The sequence below is a fragment of the Emiliania huxleyi genome, assembly GCF_000372725.1.
Source record: "Emiliania huxleyi CCMP1516 unplaced genomic scaffold EMIHUscaffold_320, whole genome shotgun sequence".
NCBI lineage: Eukaryota > Haptophyta > Isochrysidales > Noelaerhabdaceae > Emiliania > Emiliania huxleyi.
In genome coordinates this window covers 30,050-47,533 of record NW_005199600.1, presented here as the reverse complement: position 1 = coordinate 47,533, position 17,484 = coordinate 30,050, and the positions used below count along the sequence as shown (strand labels likewise).

Genomic DNA, 17,484 nt, shown 5'->3' with positions numbered 1-17,484 from the left:
AAGCCGTTGAAGACGCCGGTTTGTTTGTGGGGGAGGGGGAAGCGGCAGGGGCGGTGGTGGCGAAGGAGGCGGCGGAGAAGGCGGTGGGGGCGAGGGCGGAGGCGGCAGAGGCGGGGGCGAGGGTGGAGGAGGTGCGGGAGGAGGAGGCGACGGAGGAGGGGGTGCGGGCGGAGGGGGCGAGGGCGGTGGAGGCGCGGCGCGAGAGCGGGTGGTGGCGCAAATGGCGGCGCGGCGAGTCGGCAGCTGTGGGGCGGCGGGCAGAGAGCCGGTGTGGGCGCCTCGGTCTTGATGATCGCGCGCACAGCCGTCGAGGGTGCGTCGGGAAGAGGCGGGGCCTGCAGAGGAGAGGCAGGCTGTCGTGTGTGAGCAGTGTGAGGCAGCGAGAGCGGTTGTGGTGGCGCAGGTGGCGGGGCGGCGCGGCGCGGCCAGTCAGGGGGATCCCACCGATGGAAAGAGCTCGGCGCCAAGCGTAGAATCGCTCGGGTAATGCTTTGGGAAGTACAGGTCGAACTTCATCTCGTCGCTGATGGTCTTGGCAGCGGTGAGGTTGCACTTGTGGACGAAGGGCAGCACGGCCGCCGCCAGGACGGCGCCCTCTGCCGCGTGCTCCTGCGACCGATCCGCGCCGAACGCGCAACCCTTGTGCTCAGAGCGGAGCGGGACCCGCTGAGTCACCGCCATCAAGGTGGTGATCTTGTCGACGATGGCGCGCACGAAGTCGCGCGCGCCGGTCCGCAGCAGCTTCTCGCCCAGCGTGCTGCTCTCAGTTGTCGGGCGTGAGTGCCAGGTGGCCCCCAGCGTCTCGCCGCCGTTGGCGCGGCAAGTGCCAGGGGCGCGCAGCGTGTCCTCCACCGGGTAGAGGAGGGCGACGCCCTCGTACCACGCGTGCGCCGAGCCGCCCTCGAGCGAGAAGTCGCTCCACTTGTTGTCCATGCAGGCCGCAAGCGCGTGCTCAGAGTCGCCGATCACGCGCGTGCAGACGTTCATGAAGCACTTCTCCTTGTTGAACGCCTCCGTGCACGGGTCGTCGTCGAGGGACGCGGAAGCGTTCGGCACATGCCGCCCGCGCGAGACGGCCGCGACGGCGCCGGCGACTTCGACGCTCATCATCTTGTCCGCGCCGCCGCCGCCATAGTCGTAGAAGGCGGAAGAGGTCTTGTGCGGCCCGACGGAGCAGCCGCGGTCGTTGTAGATCTTGCGCTGGACGTCGGTCAGGACGCCCAGCGTGATGCGGCCGGCGCCGCACGCTTGGGAGGTTTCCCCGGCCGCTGTCTCAAAGCTGGACGTCGCCGAGAGCGCCGCCTCTTTCGAGTGCCAGTCGAGGTCGATGCAGGCGTTCACCCAGTCCGAACCGGAGGCGTCGCCCACGACAGGAGTGGGACCGCCCTCGGCTAGGGCGAGTCCAGACAGCAGGCCGAGCAGAAGTGGGTGCATCTCGACAGGCCCTGCGTCGAAAACTGTGTCGCGAAGACGTCGGAGCTGTGTCGGGATATAGATTTCGTGTTTCTTTTGGGCGGGGTTGGCGCCGGAGTGGGAGTGGTGTGACTGCTCCTGCCGCGAGGATGAGGAGCCTGAGCCAGGGAAGGGGGAGCGAGGCCGGAGGAGTATGTCGGCCTCTTCGACGGCCCATATAGGGGCCGTCGCCTGCTGTGCCCGCCTTTTGTGGTGCGTTGGGCTCAACCAGGTTTTCCGGAAAACAAAAAGGAAAACAGAGGGTCCCCAGCACTTTGCGTTTCCGGAAATTTCCAGGGAAAACAGAGGGTGTTTGGTGCTCCAACCTCCATTCTGAGACGCTGCTCTTCAAAAAGAAGAGATGACTCTGTGTGACACATTTCTTGTTGGCTTCTAAAAATCTCTCTGCTCTTCATCCTCTTCCTGCTCGCCTTCGCCATCGCCGCCGCCGGCCACGTCCTCTCCGTCGGTCTTGCCGACCCGGCTCGCTCGCGGCGAGCCTCAAGACTAGGAGGGTTCCCAAGCGAACCAGTTTAGACCAGTTTAGACCACTCGTAAACACGAACCAGATTAGTCCTGTTTACGATAAACTGGGTCTAAACCTGGTATGGCTAATGGGGTTCCTCCCCCCCTCCCCCCCGCGTAGCGCGCACGCACCTCCCTCCCCCCCGCCTAGCTCCCCTGCTCTGAGAGAGACGCGGCTCTCAGCGGCACGCGCAAGCGTCAGCGGCCTTGCTTCTTCTCGCGCTGGTCGAGGTTGTGCATGGCAATCTTGAGGGTCCACGCGGCCGCGTCGAGGACTCTTCCGACAGCTTCGCCGTGTCGAAGATCTGCTTGCAGAAGCCGCAGCGCGTCCCCTCATCTTTCGCGCGGTACGTCGGGAGCGAGGCCAGGAACATCGCCTGCAAGCATCTGGTGAGGGGCAGTGAGTACCACTGCTCAACCCAACACCACTTCTACTAGCACCTTTGCGGCCGTTGAAATCAACGCGCTTCCGCTTCTTGCCAGGCGCAGGCGCCGCCAGCTGGTCTGTCGCCGCGCCCGACGTCGCGCCCTAACACCGACCGTGCGCCTGATCGGCGAGGCTGTTGTTGCGCGCCGGTGCAAGTGTGCCAGGTGTGCTGTCCGGCCCGAGGCAGAGGATGGCGGCTGCACGCTGCCGCTTCCGCAGCCACAGCGCGGCCGCGGCGGCGGAGCTAGCTAGGGGCGCCCTAAACCGGGTCTAAACCTGGTATGGCTAATGGGGTCCCCCACCCAGGCCGAGCCCTGTTTAGACCCAGTTTATCGTAAACAGGACTAATCTGGTTCGTGTTCAGCCGTGGTCTAAACTGGGTCTAAACATGGTCTAAACTGGTTCGCTTGATACTACTCTCGTGAGGCTGTGAAAGCACGCCCAACCTAGCAGATTTGGGTACTTGCCCCCGAAGGCAAGTGCGTCTGTTCACAGCTCACGAGAGTAGCTTGATACCCTCATTCGTAACAGGGGCGGCGGGAACAGGTCAGAGAGGGGAGTTGGGTTGTCCTCCTTGGAACTCACCATGGCCGACTGCAAGCTGGCGCGGCAGGCGAAGCAGGACAAGCAGAGCGGCGGCGGGTGCTGCTCTCTGCCGTCCAACGTGCCGGACGCGGTGGCGGAGCAGTTCCCTGGCGGCATGGGCTGGTGGGACATGCCCAGGCCTCAGCAGCGGCTGCCTGCGCTCCGCGGGGCACTCAAGAGCTTCCCCTGGCGCGAGGGCGCGCCTCAGCTCTCTGGCTGCGTCTTCAGCCAGGCGCCCGCGGCGGAGGCGGCAAAGTTCATGTATGAGGCGACCAAGGTGGACGGCGTTTGGGATCTGCTGCCCGAGAAGATCCGCGGGGTTTACTGGATGCGCGGCAACGGCGTCTCGGAGGAGCTCACCTCGCTGCAGTACGGCGTCTACTACCCCGACCGCCGGCTCCTGCTCGTGCCCTTTGCGCCTGCGACGTGGGGTTGGCCCGCAGGCACGCCCGCCAATGCTCCCTACGGCGGTAACATATACGGCGGAGACCTGACTTACCTCTCGGCGGAGACCCTGCTCGGTGACGCCGGCGCCACCAAAGACCCTGCTACCCGGTCCGCCAAGGACTGGCTGTGCTTCTCCTACGCCTGGCGAGACAGCTCGCTCGAGGACGCGTCGCTCGGCGCGCAGTTCGGCCCGCTCGACCAGCACGGAGGAATGCAGGTGGCGGGCTGCATCACTGGAAAGTTTGGCCTTCACCAGCTGCCGGGCGAGCAGCCGGGTGCGCTCTGGAATCGCTCCTGCAAGTGGGGCGTCGGCCGGGCCGCTTGCCTCGAGTTTGGGAGTTACACCCTCACAAAGGTGATCGACGCGGCCGGCGCGCCGCTCGAGCCGAATCACTCGGAGTTCGTGGACTACATGGGAGACGTGCCAATCTTTTGCTGGACCGGGTTCGAGGACGAGGGTGGAGAGTAAGGCTTCGCCGCTCTTGCCGTGGCGAAGTGTTACACGCGCGACTGTCGGTTTGGTGTGCAGCACTGCTCATGTGAAACTCGCCCCCGGTCGGGGGCGCCTCACGAACAGGAACTCCACCGCGCGCGGAGAGGCCGCGCGAGACCCAACCGTCACCCGCGCACCCCGCGCCGGTCCACAGAGCCATGAGCTGAGAGACCCCGCATGGAGTTCCAAAGTCGTATTTTTCTCGAGCATGAGGACACAACCGGTAGGGGGGGAAGACCGGCGAGAACCGGTGAACCGCAACCGCACTGCAGAGATGAGAGAACACACGAGCTGCGCTATGTGCGCCTCTCTATCTCTCGAGACTATCGCTCGCAGCGCAGACCCAAATAACCGCATCGCCATCTGCTCCCTTCTCAGCCATTGAGAAAGAGGGATGGCGCGAACGGAAGGCCGCGGTGCAACGCGCGTCCGCTCGCTTCGAGGCGCGAGCGCAAGTCCGCGTCGCCGAGCGCCTCCGCAGCGGCAGCGAGGTCGACGAGCAGATGCTCGAGTGCGCGGAGAGCGCGCACCAGCTCGCCCTCCCACGCCTCGCCAAAACACGCCTGGTGCGACTCGACGAAGGAGGCGCCCGAGGCCCACGAGAGGGTGGCACGCGCGAGGGCCTACGCGCAAGACCACCTCCTCCCCCACCCGCCCTCTCCCTGCGCGAGGGCCGCGCGAGGGCCGCGCGGGGGGGAGCACCGAGACGATCGGAGGCGGACCGGCGGCGCCGCCGTCGCTGCCGCCCTCATCGCCCACGCCGACGGTGGCAGAGACTGGAGCGAGGGCGGCAACCACCTAGCAGAGGGTGGTGTGAGGTCGGTGAGGAGCAGGACCGCGCAAGCTGGACCAGAGTCGGTGTGGCGCGGGGTCACCCTCCCGCGGGCTCCGCGCATCTGACCAAGCGCGCGCTGGAGAGGCGCGGGCAGGTCGAGCTCGGCCGCGGCCTATTCAGAGGCGCGAGAAGGCAGGGTGAGGGGGGGCCGAGCACCGCCAGGGGCAGGGCCGGGCTCGCGTCCGCTCCTCCGCCCTCTCGTCGCCCTCGCCGCCCGCCGGCGAAGTGGCGCTCCTGGCAGCGGCGCGCTGCGGGAGGAGGCAGGAGGCGGCGGCGGCGAGCTCGGCCTCGCTCAGCCCTCGCAGCGCGCCGCTCATCATCACCTACCGGCGAAGAGGGGGCGCCAGGCCAAATGGAAGAGCAGTCGGGGAGGGAGGGGGGGGGGGGGGGGCTCTTGCAAGGCCTGGGAGGGGCGCACCTCGACGGCCAACATCGGGTTGACTCCCTCGACAAGCGCGGCGGCGCGTCCCTTGAGGGTGAGCAAGCCGTTCGCATCGACGCACCCCAGCGAGCGGAAAGCCGCGTCGAGCGAGCCGCCAGCCGCCGCAGGCGAGTGCCTAATTAAGCAATCAATTATCATTTAATTAAACATTGATTAACTAATTAATCAGGCGAGTGCCGCAAGCGAGTGCCACGTCTCCCCCGCCTCCTCGGCCGCGGCAGTCGCCAGCCGGACCAGCCGCAGGCGGTGGCACAGCTGATACGCAGCCGCAACCGCGGACCCCTCCGGCGCCGGCGTCGCCACGATCTGCGCCTCGACAGCTGCGATCTCGTCGAGGAGCGAGAGCAGCGCCGCCTAATTAATTAATTAATTATTATTAATCTGCGCCTCGACAGCTGCAATCTCGTCGAGGAGCGAGAGCAGCGCCGCCTCCTCGGCGTCGTCCGCGCGGTAACCGACGTAAAGGTCGCGCGCCTGCATGAGGAGTGTCTAGGTCTAGGGTCTGGGCAAGTGTCTGGGCATGTGTCTGGAAGTGTCTGGAAGTGTCTGGGCAAGTGTCTGGAAGTGTCTGGGCAAGTGTCTGGAAGTGTCTGGGCAAGTGTCTGCAAGTGTCTGGGCAAGTGTCTGGAAGTGTCTTGACAAGTGTCTGGAAGTGTCTGGAAGTGTCTGGGCAAGTGTCTGGAAGTGTCTGGGCAAGTGTCTGGAAGTGTCTGGGCAAGTGTCTGGAAGTGTCTGGGCAAGTGTCTGGAAGTGTCTGGGGAGGTGTCTGGGGAAGTGTCTGGGCAAGTGTCTGGAAGTGTCTGGGCAAGTGTCTGGAAGTGTCTGGGCAGGTGTCTGGAAGTGTCTGGGGAAGCGTCTCGCCGGGTCGAGCGGAGGCAAGTCGCCGTCGAACTGGGCGAGGGCAGCCTCCAGGGCGAGGCCGGTCGCGCGCCGGCCGTGCTCGGAGCGCAGGTCGCGCGGCACCCAGAGACGCACTGCCGAGAGGTGGTGCACGTCCGACAGGGGCAGGGAGACCAGCTGCAGACACTCGCCGAGCTCCTCCGCGCCGCTTCCGCTTCCGCCGCCGCTGGACAGCCGGCCGTCACAGACGTCGCACTCGGCGGCGCCGTTCGGCTGGCCCAGCGTCTCCTCCACCGCAGCCTCCAACGCCGCCTCGCCTTGGGTCTCGTCCGCGGCCACCGCCGCCGCTCTCACGGCGGCGGCGGCGGCGGCGGGCAGCAGCACACGCAACAGCACGCTGCCAACAGAGGGGACGGAAGAGTAGCTGTGCCGTGTCGGGATGCCGGAGCTACTGATGTCGCCGCCGTCCGCCTCGCCGTCCGCCGTTGGGCGTGGTAGCGCCGCCTCGGCCGCCTCGGCCGCCTCGGCCGCCTCGGCCGCCTCGGCCGCCTCGGCCGCCTCCGCCTCCGCCTCCTCCGCCTCTGCCTCCGCCTCCTCGACACCCTCCAGCCCCTCCTCCACTCCCGCCTCCGCCTCTCCTCCTCCCCGCTTGCCCTGCGGCGCCCGCCGCTTCCTCCCTCCCCGCGCACTGACAACCACGCCCCACGCCACCCCGCCCCCCTCCCCGGCGCAGACAGCGACGGCGCGGCCGGGCTGCAAGTGCGACGCCTGCACGCAGCGCGGTCGGAAGGCGATGAGGAGCACGGTCGGAAGGCGAGGACGGCCTCTCCCCTTGTGAAGGGGGGGGAGGGGGGGGTGCGGCCGGCGCACCGCGCGGAGCAGCAGCTCGCCGCGCAGCCGCTCGCAGAGTTCGTGGTGGTGGAGTCGCCTGGAGAGTCGCGGGGAGGGGAGTGAGGCGACGCCTCGCGGAGCAGCGCCGCGCGCGCAGACGCACATGTCGAGCAGCGCTTCGGCGGCGGCGGCGGCGGCGGCGGGAGCCTCCGCCAGCTGCGAGGCGAGGCGCGCCGCCGCCGAGGAGGCACGCGCGCGCCGCTCCTCGTCGCGCGCACGGGACTGCGACGCGAGCCACGCGCCGAACGAGGAGGTGGCGAGGGCCGCGACGGAGGCGCCCTCGATGCGCGCCATCTTGAGCGCCGTTGAAGCAGTGATCCTGGAGACAGGCGCGCGGCCACGGGTGACTACTCATCTCTCGTCGCCAACTCCCCGTCGAAACGGCAAGCCTGTGCGACGGCTGGAGCGGCGCGTGCCGCCGCGAGAGCATCGCCTCGCCGCTCGCCGCCGAGCACCACTCGTGCGCCAGCAGAACACACGCGCCGAATGCGTCCTTGCCGCGCCGGCCCGCCCGGCCGGCCATCTGCGTGTACTCGGTCGGCAGCATCAGCCGCTGCCGCGTCCCGTCGAACTTGGATCCGCCGCCGGTGAGGAGGACCGTGCGGGCCGGCGTGTTGACGCCCATCGCGACCTACTCCAGTGTCGTCCCCCGGGTCTCTCGGGGCGATGTGGACGCGTGTGCAAGTGTCGTGTGCAAGTGTCGTGGGGGTGCCGTCTCGGTGGCGACGAGGAGGGGGAGGAGCCCCTCCGAGAAGAGCAGCTCGCTCAGCTCGCGCAGGACAGGCTGCAGCCCCGAGTGGTGCACGCCCACGCCGGAGAGTAGCAGCGGGCGGGCGACGCCGATCTGACGCGACGCCTCCTCCTCCTCGCTCCCTCTCCCCACCACACCTCCCAACGCGGCGTCAATCACCTCCCCTATCGCCTCTGCGTGTGACGGGGCAACCAAGCTGGGACCGCGGCTGAGCATCGCAGCCAGCGCCTCGCACTCGCGCCTGTGATCGGAACCGTCTAGACGTGTCACGGACGTGGACGTGCGCCTAGGCAGCTGCCACCACCGCCGCAATACGCGCGCCGCGACGCGCAAAACGCAATCGCCGGCAGCATGCTCTCTGCCCCCGCCCCGCCGCCGTCCGCCCCGCGAGCGGAAGCCTCGCCCGCGGCGCCGCCTGCGAGGGCGTACAGCAGCTCGGCCGCCGCGGCACACCGCTGCTCGAGCCGCCTCGTCGGCGGCGCTGTCGGGTCTGCGGCTTGCGGCGTCCTCTTCTTCTCGCCTATCGGACGCGCGGGACACGAGACACGTCCTCTTTCCACCGGCGTGGCACGTGGGAGGGCAAACCGTCCCACACCCCCCTCCGACGGCTCGCGCGGCGGCGAGAGCCCCTCCACCGCCTACCGGGGGCACGTCCGCGACACGTCCACGCCGCGCTCCCCACGACAGTCACGCGCGAGGGCCGCCCGTCGCCGACTCCCAACGCGCGGCGAAGGGTCTAGGAAGTGTCTAGGAAGTGTCTAGGAAGTGTCTAGGAAGTGTCGCCGACTCCCAACGCGCGGCGTCGAAGGCGGCGCCGTCGCCGCTCTGCACGAGGAAGAGGTCTCTCGGGCGGCGGGCGGAGGCGACGTAGTGGCGGAGAGGCACCGGACGCGCCGCGGAGTGGACGAGCTCGCAACTACAACACGAGACCGCTCCACAATATCTCATCGAGATGCAACCCGGCCGCCGCGAAGAGGACGCGCTCGCACGGCGTCTGGCGCAGCATCGCCAGCCAGCCCGCGAGCGCCGCGCCGTTTGGGATGGTGGCGGAGAGGAGGACGACGCGCACCGCTCGCGGCAGCAGGATGAGCGCCTCCTCGATGACCCAGCCGCGCGAGGGAGAGCCGAGCAGGTGCGCCTCGTCAAAGACGGCCCAGCGGACCTCGCGCACGAGCTCGCTGCCTGCGCACGTCAGGGACGTGTCACGGACATGTCCAGGACGTGTCGGCGGACCTCGCGCCGAGTTCGCTGCCGCGGTAGAGCATCGAGCGGAGCACCTCGGTCGTGAGCACGAGGCAGCCCGCCTGCGGCTCAGCCGAGTGGTCGCCCGTCAGCAGCCCGATCTCGCCGGGGAAGATGCGGCCCAACTCGCGGTACTTTTGGTTGGAGAGCGCCTTGAGCGGCGATGCGTAGACGGCACGGCCGCCGGCGCCGAGTGCTGCACGCACCGCATGCTCCGCCACCAGCGTCTTGCCCGCCGATGTTGGTGCTGCCACGACGACCGAACGACCGGCGTCGATTGCGCCGCATGCAGCACGCTGGAAATCGTCGAGCTCAAACGGATACGGCGCAGGCGGAGGCGTCCGCTGGGAACCGTCAGGCGGCACGGCAGACGGATCAACCTCCGCGCCGTCGGGCATGAGCAGAATGTGCTGCATCTGCTTTTTTTATCGATCAACACTTTCGATACCTTTATTTGTCTGTATAAGCAAATCATGTCAGTTTGCGGGCTGTAGCCTTTCTTACAAACAAAACGCATGTGTTTTTACTCTCCGCCCAATCAACCCCACAGTAGTCAGATAATTCGCACATCATTCTCGGACTGTCTCGGTCTCAGCGTTGCTGCCTCCGCAATCCCATCCAACTGCCACTCGCGTTGCAAAAGTCACGAGGGTCAAATTCCAAGAACCCGAGTGGGGTCGCACTCAATCGTAGACGTCAAAGCAGACCCGCCTTGCCTTTTGCGGAGTGGGGGCATAGGCAGCGGGGCTTTTGTCAACACTGGATGCGGAGACCGTGCCGTCGTGATTGCCGTCACCGGTGCTGTGGCTTTCGGCACTGGCGGCAGCCTCCGCCATCGCCCGGCCTCGTTTTTCGTCCATGCAAGCCGGATTGTACATGACGTAGCGCGAGTTCCCGTAGGTGAAGTCCTCCTGGTGCTCGGTGCAGTCGGAGTTGGGCGTGCCAGCAGTGCCGCAGCCGCAATAGCCGTCGTTGCCTTCATGGAACTCGAAGCCACGTCCACACTCGCACTTTTGGGAGACTGCTTCGGCGCACGAGGCTAGGGTGAAACGGCTGCCGAGGCTGATGCGGTGGGCGTCTGTCCTGCTAAAGCAGGAGCTATCTGTAGCCACGAGCTGGTAGAGCCCCTTTTTCGCGATCGAATCGGCCTCTTTCTGCAGCTCTTGCGGCAGCTTCTCCCCTTTGCCTCTCTGGGCCACCCAGTCTTCCATGTGCCTGCGGGTGCCGTCGAGCGTCTCCTTGCAGCGCTGCATGGCTTGCTCTGCCTGAGCCTCCACCAGCATCGCCCCCTTCCCCGGAAACTTCCAGAACACGCCGCTCTCGACCAGCTTCGAGAGGGCCGCGCCGTGGAATCCCTTCATCATCTTCTCGACTGCCGCCACCGCCTCCTGCCTCAGACCCTGGTTCATTGTCGAGTCATCGCGGTACCAGTAGAACTTGGTGCGCAGCTCCTCGTTCAGCGACTTGCACTGCGAATCGAACCACACGCGGTTGCGCTCACGCAGGTTGTTGAGGGTCTCCGTCTCGCTCGCGTAGTCAACCTCGAGGTCGCTCCTGTCCAGAATGAAGCCGTGCTTCAGCCACAGAGCGAGCTGCTTCACAAAGTCTGCCCCGACCAAGGGCTCGGCGGTGCACTTGGTGATAGTTAGGATTGTGCCGTCCTCCTTGCAGCGGTGCACAGGCTTCAGGTTGTGCTTCGTCGCTAGCTGAAGTTGGTCTGCGTCGTGCAGGTAATCCGCAGACAGCAACGAGCTGTTGTACTTGGCAAGATTGGCAACGATCTCGTCGGAAGGATGCGGCCGCCGCACAGTCACGAGTTCTTGCTCCTCAAAGAGCTTCTCAACCAGCCAAGCTGAGTTCGAGGCGGCATCGCCCAGCACCGCGAGGGCGTGCTCTTGCCCAGTGGCGCGCGAGGCGTTGCGGAGTGCCGCGAGCAGGTCCTCCGCCGCCATGCCGCTGTTATGAAGGTTAAAGATGTTGAAGCTCTGGATGGCCCAGACCAGTCGCGGCTTGCTCTTCTGGACCGCCTGGCCGCTGTCCGTGAGCGCCTGCAGCATCGACAGCGCGTGGCTCGCATGTGCGTTGAGGCTGGCGACTGTCGAGGCGTCAACGGGGAACATGGTGTTGAATATGACGACGGAGGAGAGGAGGTAAACGAGCCCAAACAGGTTTGCCTCGTACGTCTTGGAGGTGATGCCGCCAACACCGCTGAAACCTTCAGTGTCGATGAAGAGCACGCGCAAGGAGCTGCCGTCCGCCAGCTGCATCGTGATCGGTTGACTCGCTATCCACACTCCGCCTGTGTGGGAGGTGACGCCGCTGCCGGACTCGAAAATGTTCTCGTGCTCGCCACGGAAGAAGGAGCGGCCGAGGATGGAGCTCTTCCCGGTGCGCGTGGGTCCGACTGCACTCACAATGGCAAACGGCTCCGTCTGCGCCCGCAGCACGTTGAGTCCGTCCTCGACCAGCTCGAGCTGGCCGGTGCTCACGGCGGGCTTGCGAAACAGGGGGACCGCGTGCAGGCCGAGGTCGTCCGAGAGCCCTCCAAAGGCGTTTGCCACCGCAAGACAGACGAGAAGGAGCCCACACCGGGACCGGGACGGGGGGCAAAGCTCCGCCATAATGCTCCCGCGGTTGCGGTAAGTTTGGACGGCGCGACTTTGCGAACATGAACCTTGTGAATCTCCCCCCCCCCCTGCGCGGGCCTTCCAGGCCTGCGGGTAGTCTCCCCCCATCCCCAGGGCCTCCAGGGCTCGCACCTCAACCTCTCATACAGGCTCCATGTTTCGCCCTCCCCTCTCACGCTCGAACATCAAAAGAATTTAACATAAAAAACAATTCTCAGACAGGCTCGACACAGGTGCGGACTGGCGCGTGCTAGATCTAACACAGGCAAACCACCGGAGTCGCTTAAGCGACTCCGGTAAGAAAGGCATTCAGCAGGTGCATCAAAAGAAACTAAGAGGCAAAACCCTGTAACTGACAACTGTGCTGCGCGTCCGGGGCCCATGCCTGCAAGCTTGCCCGAGGCCCTGCGCATCACGCCGGAGCAGCTGGCCGAGGTGTGGCGGCCTGCGGACAGCGCCGAGAGTATTTCGCTTCTGGCTCGCATCGCGGACCTCGGAGATGCTGAGGAGGAGCCAAGGTGCCTCCAAGTCACACCGCGCGGGCTCCCAGTCGCGCTCCCAGTCGCGCTCACCCCACCATACCGACTTGCAGGATCTCGCTCTGGCTCGATTTTCTCCATGCGACCCTCGTGTTTGCAAAGGAGCAGCGCTTTTCTGCAGCCAAGGTCCCCACACATCACTCCCCAGACGCTAAGTCGCGACGCAAAACAACGAACCGCTCCATCGCTCAAGGCGCTGGCTTCGTTCGACCTCATCCAGTCGCTCGCAAGCCATGCGGTCAACGCCTTGGTCGCGAACGAGGGTGTTGTGGCCGATGGTTTAAACACACGTTCCTCTGCGCCGTGGTACTTGAATGCTCCTTGCGCTGCTATAGGAGAGCTGCCTGCTTCCTGCCTAAGCTTCTTCTCCTCAGCGGTACTCGAGTCGACCAAGGCAATGGCACCCAGCGAACGCTTTTCGCTGGCAAGCACACATGCCAGCAGATGAGCCACCCACGCCGAACCTCTTCTGGGTCACTTTCGCCTCACTTTGCAGGTCGACGTCGAGGCGCTGATGGCGCATGCACGCGCCGCAGTCATCGACCATCCTTGGCTGATACGCACAGTGTTCACCGTTGGGCAGGCGCGCTCAATTTGGCATGCACGGCCCACGTCGCATGCAAGTTGCCGACAGCCCATGAGGTATTTGGCGCCGTAGGACGTCCGTCTCTCCGAGGCAACCTACTTGGTGCAGCGACCCACGGCGCCGGAGCCTTTGGCGGATGCCGAGCAGGTGACAGCGCGTGCCTCTGCCATCTCACCTGTCAACGTCAGAAGTGTCTTGCCGCAACACAGGTGGAGTCTTTTGAGACAGAAGATGCCCTTGATCTTTGCGTGTCACCTCCAGCCGACTCCACCGCTGAGGAGACTGCCGCCGACACTAGCAGCGCCGAGCTCGATCTACCTGCGCCTGAGCAGACGAGTGAGGAGGAGGCGCAGACACCAGCCGATGCGTCACCTACGCCGCCACCCGCTAGCGAGGCTCTGGGCAAATCTGTGGAGGCCTATCTGAGCGAGTTTACGGCTGCAATGGAGGTGAGATTGTTAGAGATAGATAGCTTTGGGCGAGGTTTCGCTATGACGCGTGTGGTCTGTGGAGACATTGCGCGTTTGGCCTTGGTAGGCGAGACAGGCAGCCCAGGAGGCACTACTCCAGCAACGCATTGAGGCACTCGAGGCGAAGGTCGGCAAGGCTTGAGATACCGGCGCGCCGCGGGGCCGGGGGGGCGTGCCGAGGTAATGTTTGTGAAGGCTGCTTGTCTTGGTTGAGTTCAAATTCTTCGCCGCGAAAGGCATCCTCACACCTCAGCTCCGTCCGCTCCCTTTTTTTGATTTTAATCCTTTTTTACACGAAAGGATCTCCGGAAAATCGGCATAATGTCATCTATAGACTATCATCGAGCAGAAATGCACGAAAGGCAGCAACTACGCACACACGACAGCACGCTGTGGCCCTCAGCCCTCGTAGACCGCCATCAGGTCGGTGCACGCGGCGTGGAGGCTCGCCTCCTCCTCGCCCAGCGCGACCCACCAGCGGGGCGGCAGGCAGCCCGCCTAGAGGCAGTCTCAGACGAGGTCTCGGTCCCGCCCATGTCTTCGGGCCGCCCTCCCACCCCGCGGCAGGAGACCACCGGTAGGGCAGGGCCGAGCAGCGCAGCGGCAAGCGCGATGGCGGCGGCGGCGATCAGGGAAGGCCGCCGCCGCACGCAGTCGGCGGAGGCGGCGGCGTCGTTGGCGATTGCAGCGGCGAGCGTGCAGAGCTGCGGTGGAGCTCGCAGTGCGTGGAGGTAGTTGTACAGGAGCCGGTGTGGAGGGTGGACGGCGGGCTCAAAGCCGAGCGCGCGGAGCAACGACTGCTCGTGCTGAAGCAGCGCGTCCTTTCGTCGCCAGTAGGTGCGCGAGTCGCGGAGCACCTCGCCGCGTGCAGCGAGGTGGACGGCGTTGACCACGTCGCGTGCGCGGCGTGGCTGCTCGCACGCCTTGCAAGCGGCGAATAGGCACGCTCCCACCCGCGCTGCAGCCTCCTCCTCGGCGTCAGCGCCCGCCGCCGCCTCTGCGCCGCCGTCTCGTGAGCCCGCCGTGGCTGCCGCAGGCATCGGCGGCGGCGGAGAGGTCGCATAGCGCGTGAGGTACGCCGACGCGGCGAAGGACGCAACGTCGGAGAGCTCGAGCCGAGCGGCGGCGATGCGGAGGTGAGAATGTTGCATTTGGACGACACCACCGCGGAACAGTCGCTTACCCTTCACACCGGACACGACCCCCTCTTCACACCTCTTCGCGCGCTGCGCGCGCCCCAAGACAGACAACGCGCTCGAATGAGCGTCGCGCAGGAGGGAGGCGAGCGCACCACTAAGCAATGCGCTGGGCGAGGAGGGCGCTAATGGCGGCCGTCGTCGCATTCGACGGGCCCGCTGCCGCAGCCGGTGCGGCTGCAGCCGCGGGAGGGGCCGCGGCCTGCACGGCTGCGGCCGGGGCCGGCGCCGCGGGGGGCGCGGGGTTAGGCGCCGTGGCGGGCTCCGCTGCGATGATACCTTGGATACCCATCACTGAGCCGACAATGCTACGGGTAGCACCACGAGAGCATACCTTGATACCCCCTCGAGAAGCATACAATGATACTATACCAAGCTGAAGTGTCGAATCCTGCGGGGCTTAAACGTGGAAAAAGTGTCAGTTTTACTAAGGTACTCGATCAAGAAGATAAATGGACATGTTACATATAATGTGCGTACACCAGTGGAGGCGCCTCTTCAAGGCACCTCTTCAACCTCGAGCATGTGAGTGCTGGAAGGAAATGCACCTTCACCATCAGATGACAAGTAGGTACTAAAGTTGACTAAAGTTGAAAAAAGAAAATCGCCCATGAAAGTTCCCGCTCGGGTACTTCCGGTCGCCACTCGACGCCACTGCGTGCTTGTTCTCCCGGCTACCTTGCTCGGAGACGCGCAGACGCGCTGAAGCGCAACAACAGCCATCCGAGCGTTGCGGTCACGAAATCCGCCCCAACTCCGCAATATTCGACAACGCTATGCTCGCCCGTGTGTCCAGCCGCCACGCTGCTGTGTCGCGAGGTATGTGCACAGCTGTCTCGTCCGTGCTCTCCAACCAGTTCGCCACCGGCGGCCTCACCGTCGGAGCCGCCGGGGTAGCGCTCGCTGCGGTAAGATCTCTCGGCCGATATCTGGGAGAGGTCATCGTGCGCCGGTGCGTCGTGACGGCAGAGATTGACTCGCGCGACGACAGCTACCGCTGGGTGCTGACGTGGCTCATGAGCCACCCGGAGTTGGCGACAAACACCCATTTCACCGTGTCCACAACGCTGCGCCGCTATGGACACACCGCGCCGGAGGACGAGGAGAGCAGCGGCGGCTCGGACGGCATCCTCCTCCTCCCCGCGGGGCGGCGTTCCCTCACGTACTCCGGCAAGCTGCTTCTCGTGAGCCGCGAAAAGGAGCAGGAGTCGGCCTTCAACTCGGGCAAGGAGCGAGAGTCGCTCACGCTGCGGCTGGTGCGCGGCACGCAGCAGGACTTGCGCCACCTCATCTCCGAGGCGCGCGCCGCCTACATCGAGCGCGAGCAGGCGCCTCACCGCCGCCCGCGCACGGGGTGGTGCGGCAGCCGCCTGGCCACGCCTCGAGAGACGTCGCCTCGCTCTAGGCGCGCACCGCAATCTACTTCACGGACGAGTACGGCGGCTGGAACCGCGTCGCGTCAAAGCCGCGCCGGCCGCTCGGCTCCGTGGTCCTCGGGCGGGAGGGGCAGGGCTCGGAGCTGCTCGCCGACTGCAGCCGCTTCCTCGGCGCCGAGCCTTGGTACGCGGCGCGCGGCATCCCGTACCGGCGCGGCTACTTGCTGCACGGCCCGCCCGGCACCGGCAAGACGTCCCTCGTCGCGGCCCTCGCGGGAGAGCTGCAGCTCCCCATCTACGTGGTCTCTCTCTCGAGCGCGCGCTTGACCGACGACTCCTTCGCAGAGGCGCTCGCCGGAGCCGCGCGCCGCTGCGTGCTGCTCCTCGAGGACGCGGACGCCGCCTTCGCGGGAAGGCAGGCCGTCGCCGGGGCTGCGGGTGGGGGGCTCACCTTTTCGGGCCTCCTCAACGGCATCGACGGCGTCGCGGCGCAGGAGGGGCGCCTGCTCTTCCTCACCACCAACCACGTCGACCGACTCGACGAGGCGCTGCTCCGCCCGGGCCGCGTCGACGTGCGGGTGCCCTTCGAGCGGTGCGGCGGCGAGCAGCTGCGGCGCTACCTGCGCCACTTCTACGGCGAGGGCTCCGACGCCGCCGCCGAGGAGCTCTGCGGCTGCGTGCCTCCCGGGTCGCTCTCCGTCGCGCAGCTGCAGGGCGCTCTCATGCTCGCACCGCACGACCCGAGGGCGGGGGTCGAGGCGGTGCGCGAGATGCTCGCGAGCCAGGCGGGGACGTCAAGTGGAATGGCGTCGGAGAAGGGCAGAGAAGACGCGTCGTAGTCCCAAGGGCGGAATATCGCGCCGCAATCCGCAATATCGCGACATAAATATTAGACACTTTAGAGCCGTACAATGAAAACACAATTCGGTGTGCCCTCTGGCCCCTGGGGGTGGTCCCGTGGTCCTCCGCTCGGCGCGCGAGTCACAGTATATCAGCCTCACACCTCGAAAGCCTTTTTGCTGCGGAGCCCAAACGCACCCCTGCGCTTCGCGCGCCCCTTTGACTTTGGCTGGGGCGGCAGCGCGAGAGCCGCGCCCGCCGGCCCTCCCCACCCTCGCTCGTGCGCCCAATTGACCACTCTGCGGAAGAGCGGCTCCGTGAGCACCTCCCACGTGCGGGGGTGCATGCAGATGTGCAGGCAGTCCTTGAACTGCCCGCCGCTCGCGGGCGAGTCGCACTGGCGGCGGGTCTGGTGCAGGTCGTGCATAGGCCTAGGGCGCCAGCCAGCCTCCCCTTAGGACCGCCCCGCACGGCCCTGCGCCTCCGGGCGGCGGCGGCTGCGGCGCACCGCAGCAGCGCCGCCAGCGGCAGCAGCGCCACGCGAGGCCTGACGAGGGCGAAGAGAGGGGGGAGGGGTTGGGGAGGGCGTGGGGAGGGAAGGGGTTGCAGCCCGCCCGCCAGCGGGCCACGCACGCGCGCCTCCCTGCGCCGCCCGCCTGCTCCGAGCGCGCCTGCAGCCAGGCGGCCAGCCGCTCGTTCCTCCAGTCGGGTCGGCCTGCGGAGGACTGCCCCAGCTGCCCGCAGCGGCACCCCTCCCACGGGCCGCCCTGCGCCTTGAGGCGGCCGACGCGGCTCTGCTCGCGCCGCTCCTCGGCTGGGTCGCGGTGCGCGTAGTCGCCTGCCAACACGGTGCCGACGCGTGAAGGAGTGAGGAGCGCCTCTTCACACTCCGGCGGCGCGGCGCGTCGAGTCGCCAGAGC

General features: G+C 66.4%; 7 protein-coding genes across 7 annotated transcripts in view; 3 read left to right on the top strand and 4 right to left on the bottom strand.

The window, feature by feature from the left end:
• Positions 1-1,434, bottom strand: part of EMIHUDRAFT_117061 (hypothetical protein) — a gene marked incomplete at both ends in the record, with an annotated part of 12,261 nt that extends 10,827 nt beyond the window's left edge. Inside the window, one exon of the mRNA XM_005773970.1 lies at positions 445-1,434. Coding sequence (XP_005774027.1) covers positions 445-1,434 — 990 coding nt within the window. The remainder of the gene's footprint in view (positions 1-444) is intronic.
• A 1,550-nt stretch (positions 1,435-2,984) lies between these two features.
• EMIHUDRAFT_458314 (hypothetical protein) lies at positions 2,985-3,905 on the top strand (the record flags this gene model as incomplete). Its single annotated transcript, XM_005773969.1, has 1 exon — positions 2,985-3,905. The coding sequence occupies exon 1, from the start codon at positions 2,991-2,993 to the stop codon at positions 3,903-3,905; it is 915 nt and encodes a 304-aa protein (XP_005774026.1). The 5' UTR covers positions 2,985-2,990.
• Positions 3,906-8,552: 4,647 nt separating this feature from the next.
• Positions 8,553-9,178, bottom strand: EMIHUDRAFT_45743 (hypothetical protein; the record flags this gene model as incomplete). The annotated part of the gene is made up of 3 exons (XM_005773968.1): positions 8,553-8,604; positions 8,678-8,866; positions 8,922-9,178. Coding segments are annotated over 3 exons (498 nt in total), but the record flags the coding sequence as incomplete, so codon positions are not given.
• Positions 9,179-9,613: 435 nt separating this feature from the next.
• On the bottom strand, positions 9,614-11,551 carry EMIHUDRAFT_240956 (hypothetical protein; the record flags this gene model as incomplete). The annotated part of the gene is made up of 1 exon (XM_005773967.1): positions 9,614-11,551. One exon carries the CDS (start codon positions 11,549-11,551, stop codon positions 9,614-9,616), a length of 1,938 nt encoding a protein of 645 aa, XP_005774024.1.
• Positions 11,552-11,938: 387 nt separating this feature from the next.
• EMIHUDRAFT_240955 (hypothetical protein) lies at positions 11,939-13,294 on the top strand (the record flags this gene model as incomplete). The annotated part of the gene is made up of 8 exons (XM_005773966.1): positions 11,939-12,075; positions 12,150-12,222; positions 12,290-12,359; positions 12,432-12,472; positions 12,593-12,670; positions 12,755-12,829; positions 12,961-13,131; positions 13,220-13,294. The coding sequence occupies 8 exons, from the start codon at positions 11,939-11,941 to the stop codon at positions 13,292-13,294; spliced, it is 720 nt and encodes a 239-aa protein (XP_005774023.1).
• Positions 13,295-13,551: 257 nt separating this feature from the next.
• On the bottom strand, positions 13,552-14,303 carry EMIHUDRAFT_117058 (hypothetical protein; the record flags this gene model as incomplete). Its single annotated transcript, XM_005773965.1, has 2 exons — positions 13,552-13,650; positions 13,728-14,303. 2 exons carry the CDS (start codon positions 14,301-14,303, stop codon positions 13,552-13,554), a joined length of 675 nt encoding a protein of 224 aa, XP_005774022.1.
• A 1,462-nt stretch (positions 14,304-15,765) lies between these two features.
• Positions 15,766-16,563, top strand: EMIHUDRAFT_74848 (hypothetical protein; the record flags this gene model as incomplete). Its single annotated transcript, XM_005773964.1, has 1 exon — positions 15,766-16,563. A coding segment is annotated over one exon (798 nt), but the record flags the coding sequence as incomplete, so codon positions are not given.
• Positions 16,564-17,484: the final 921 nt, after the last annotated feature.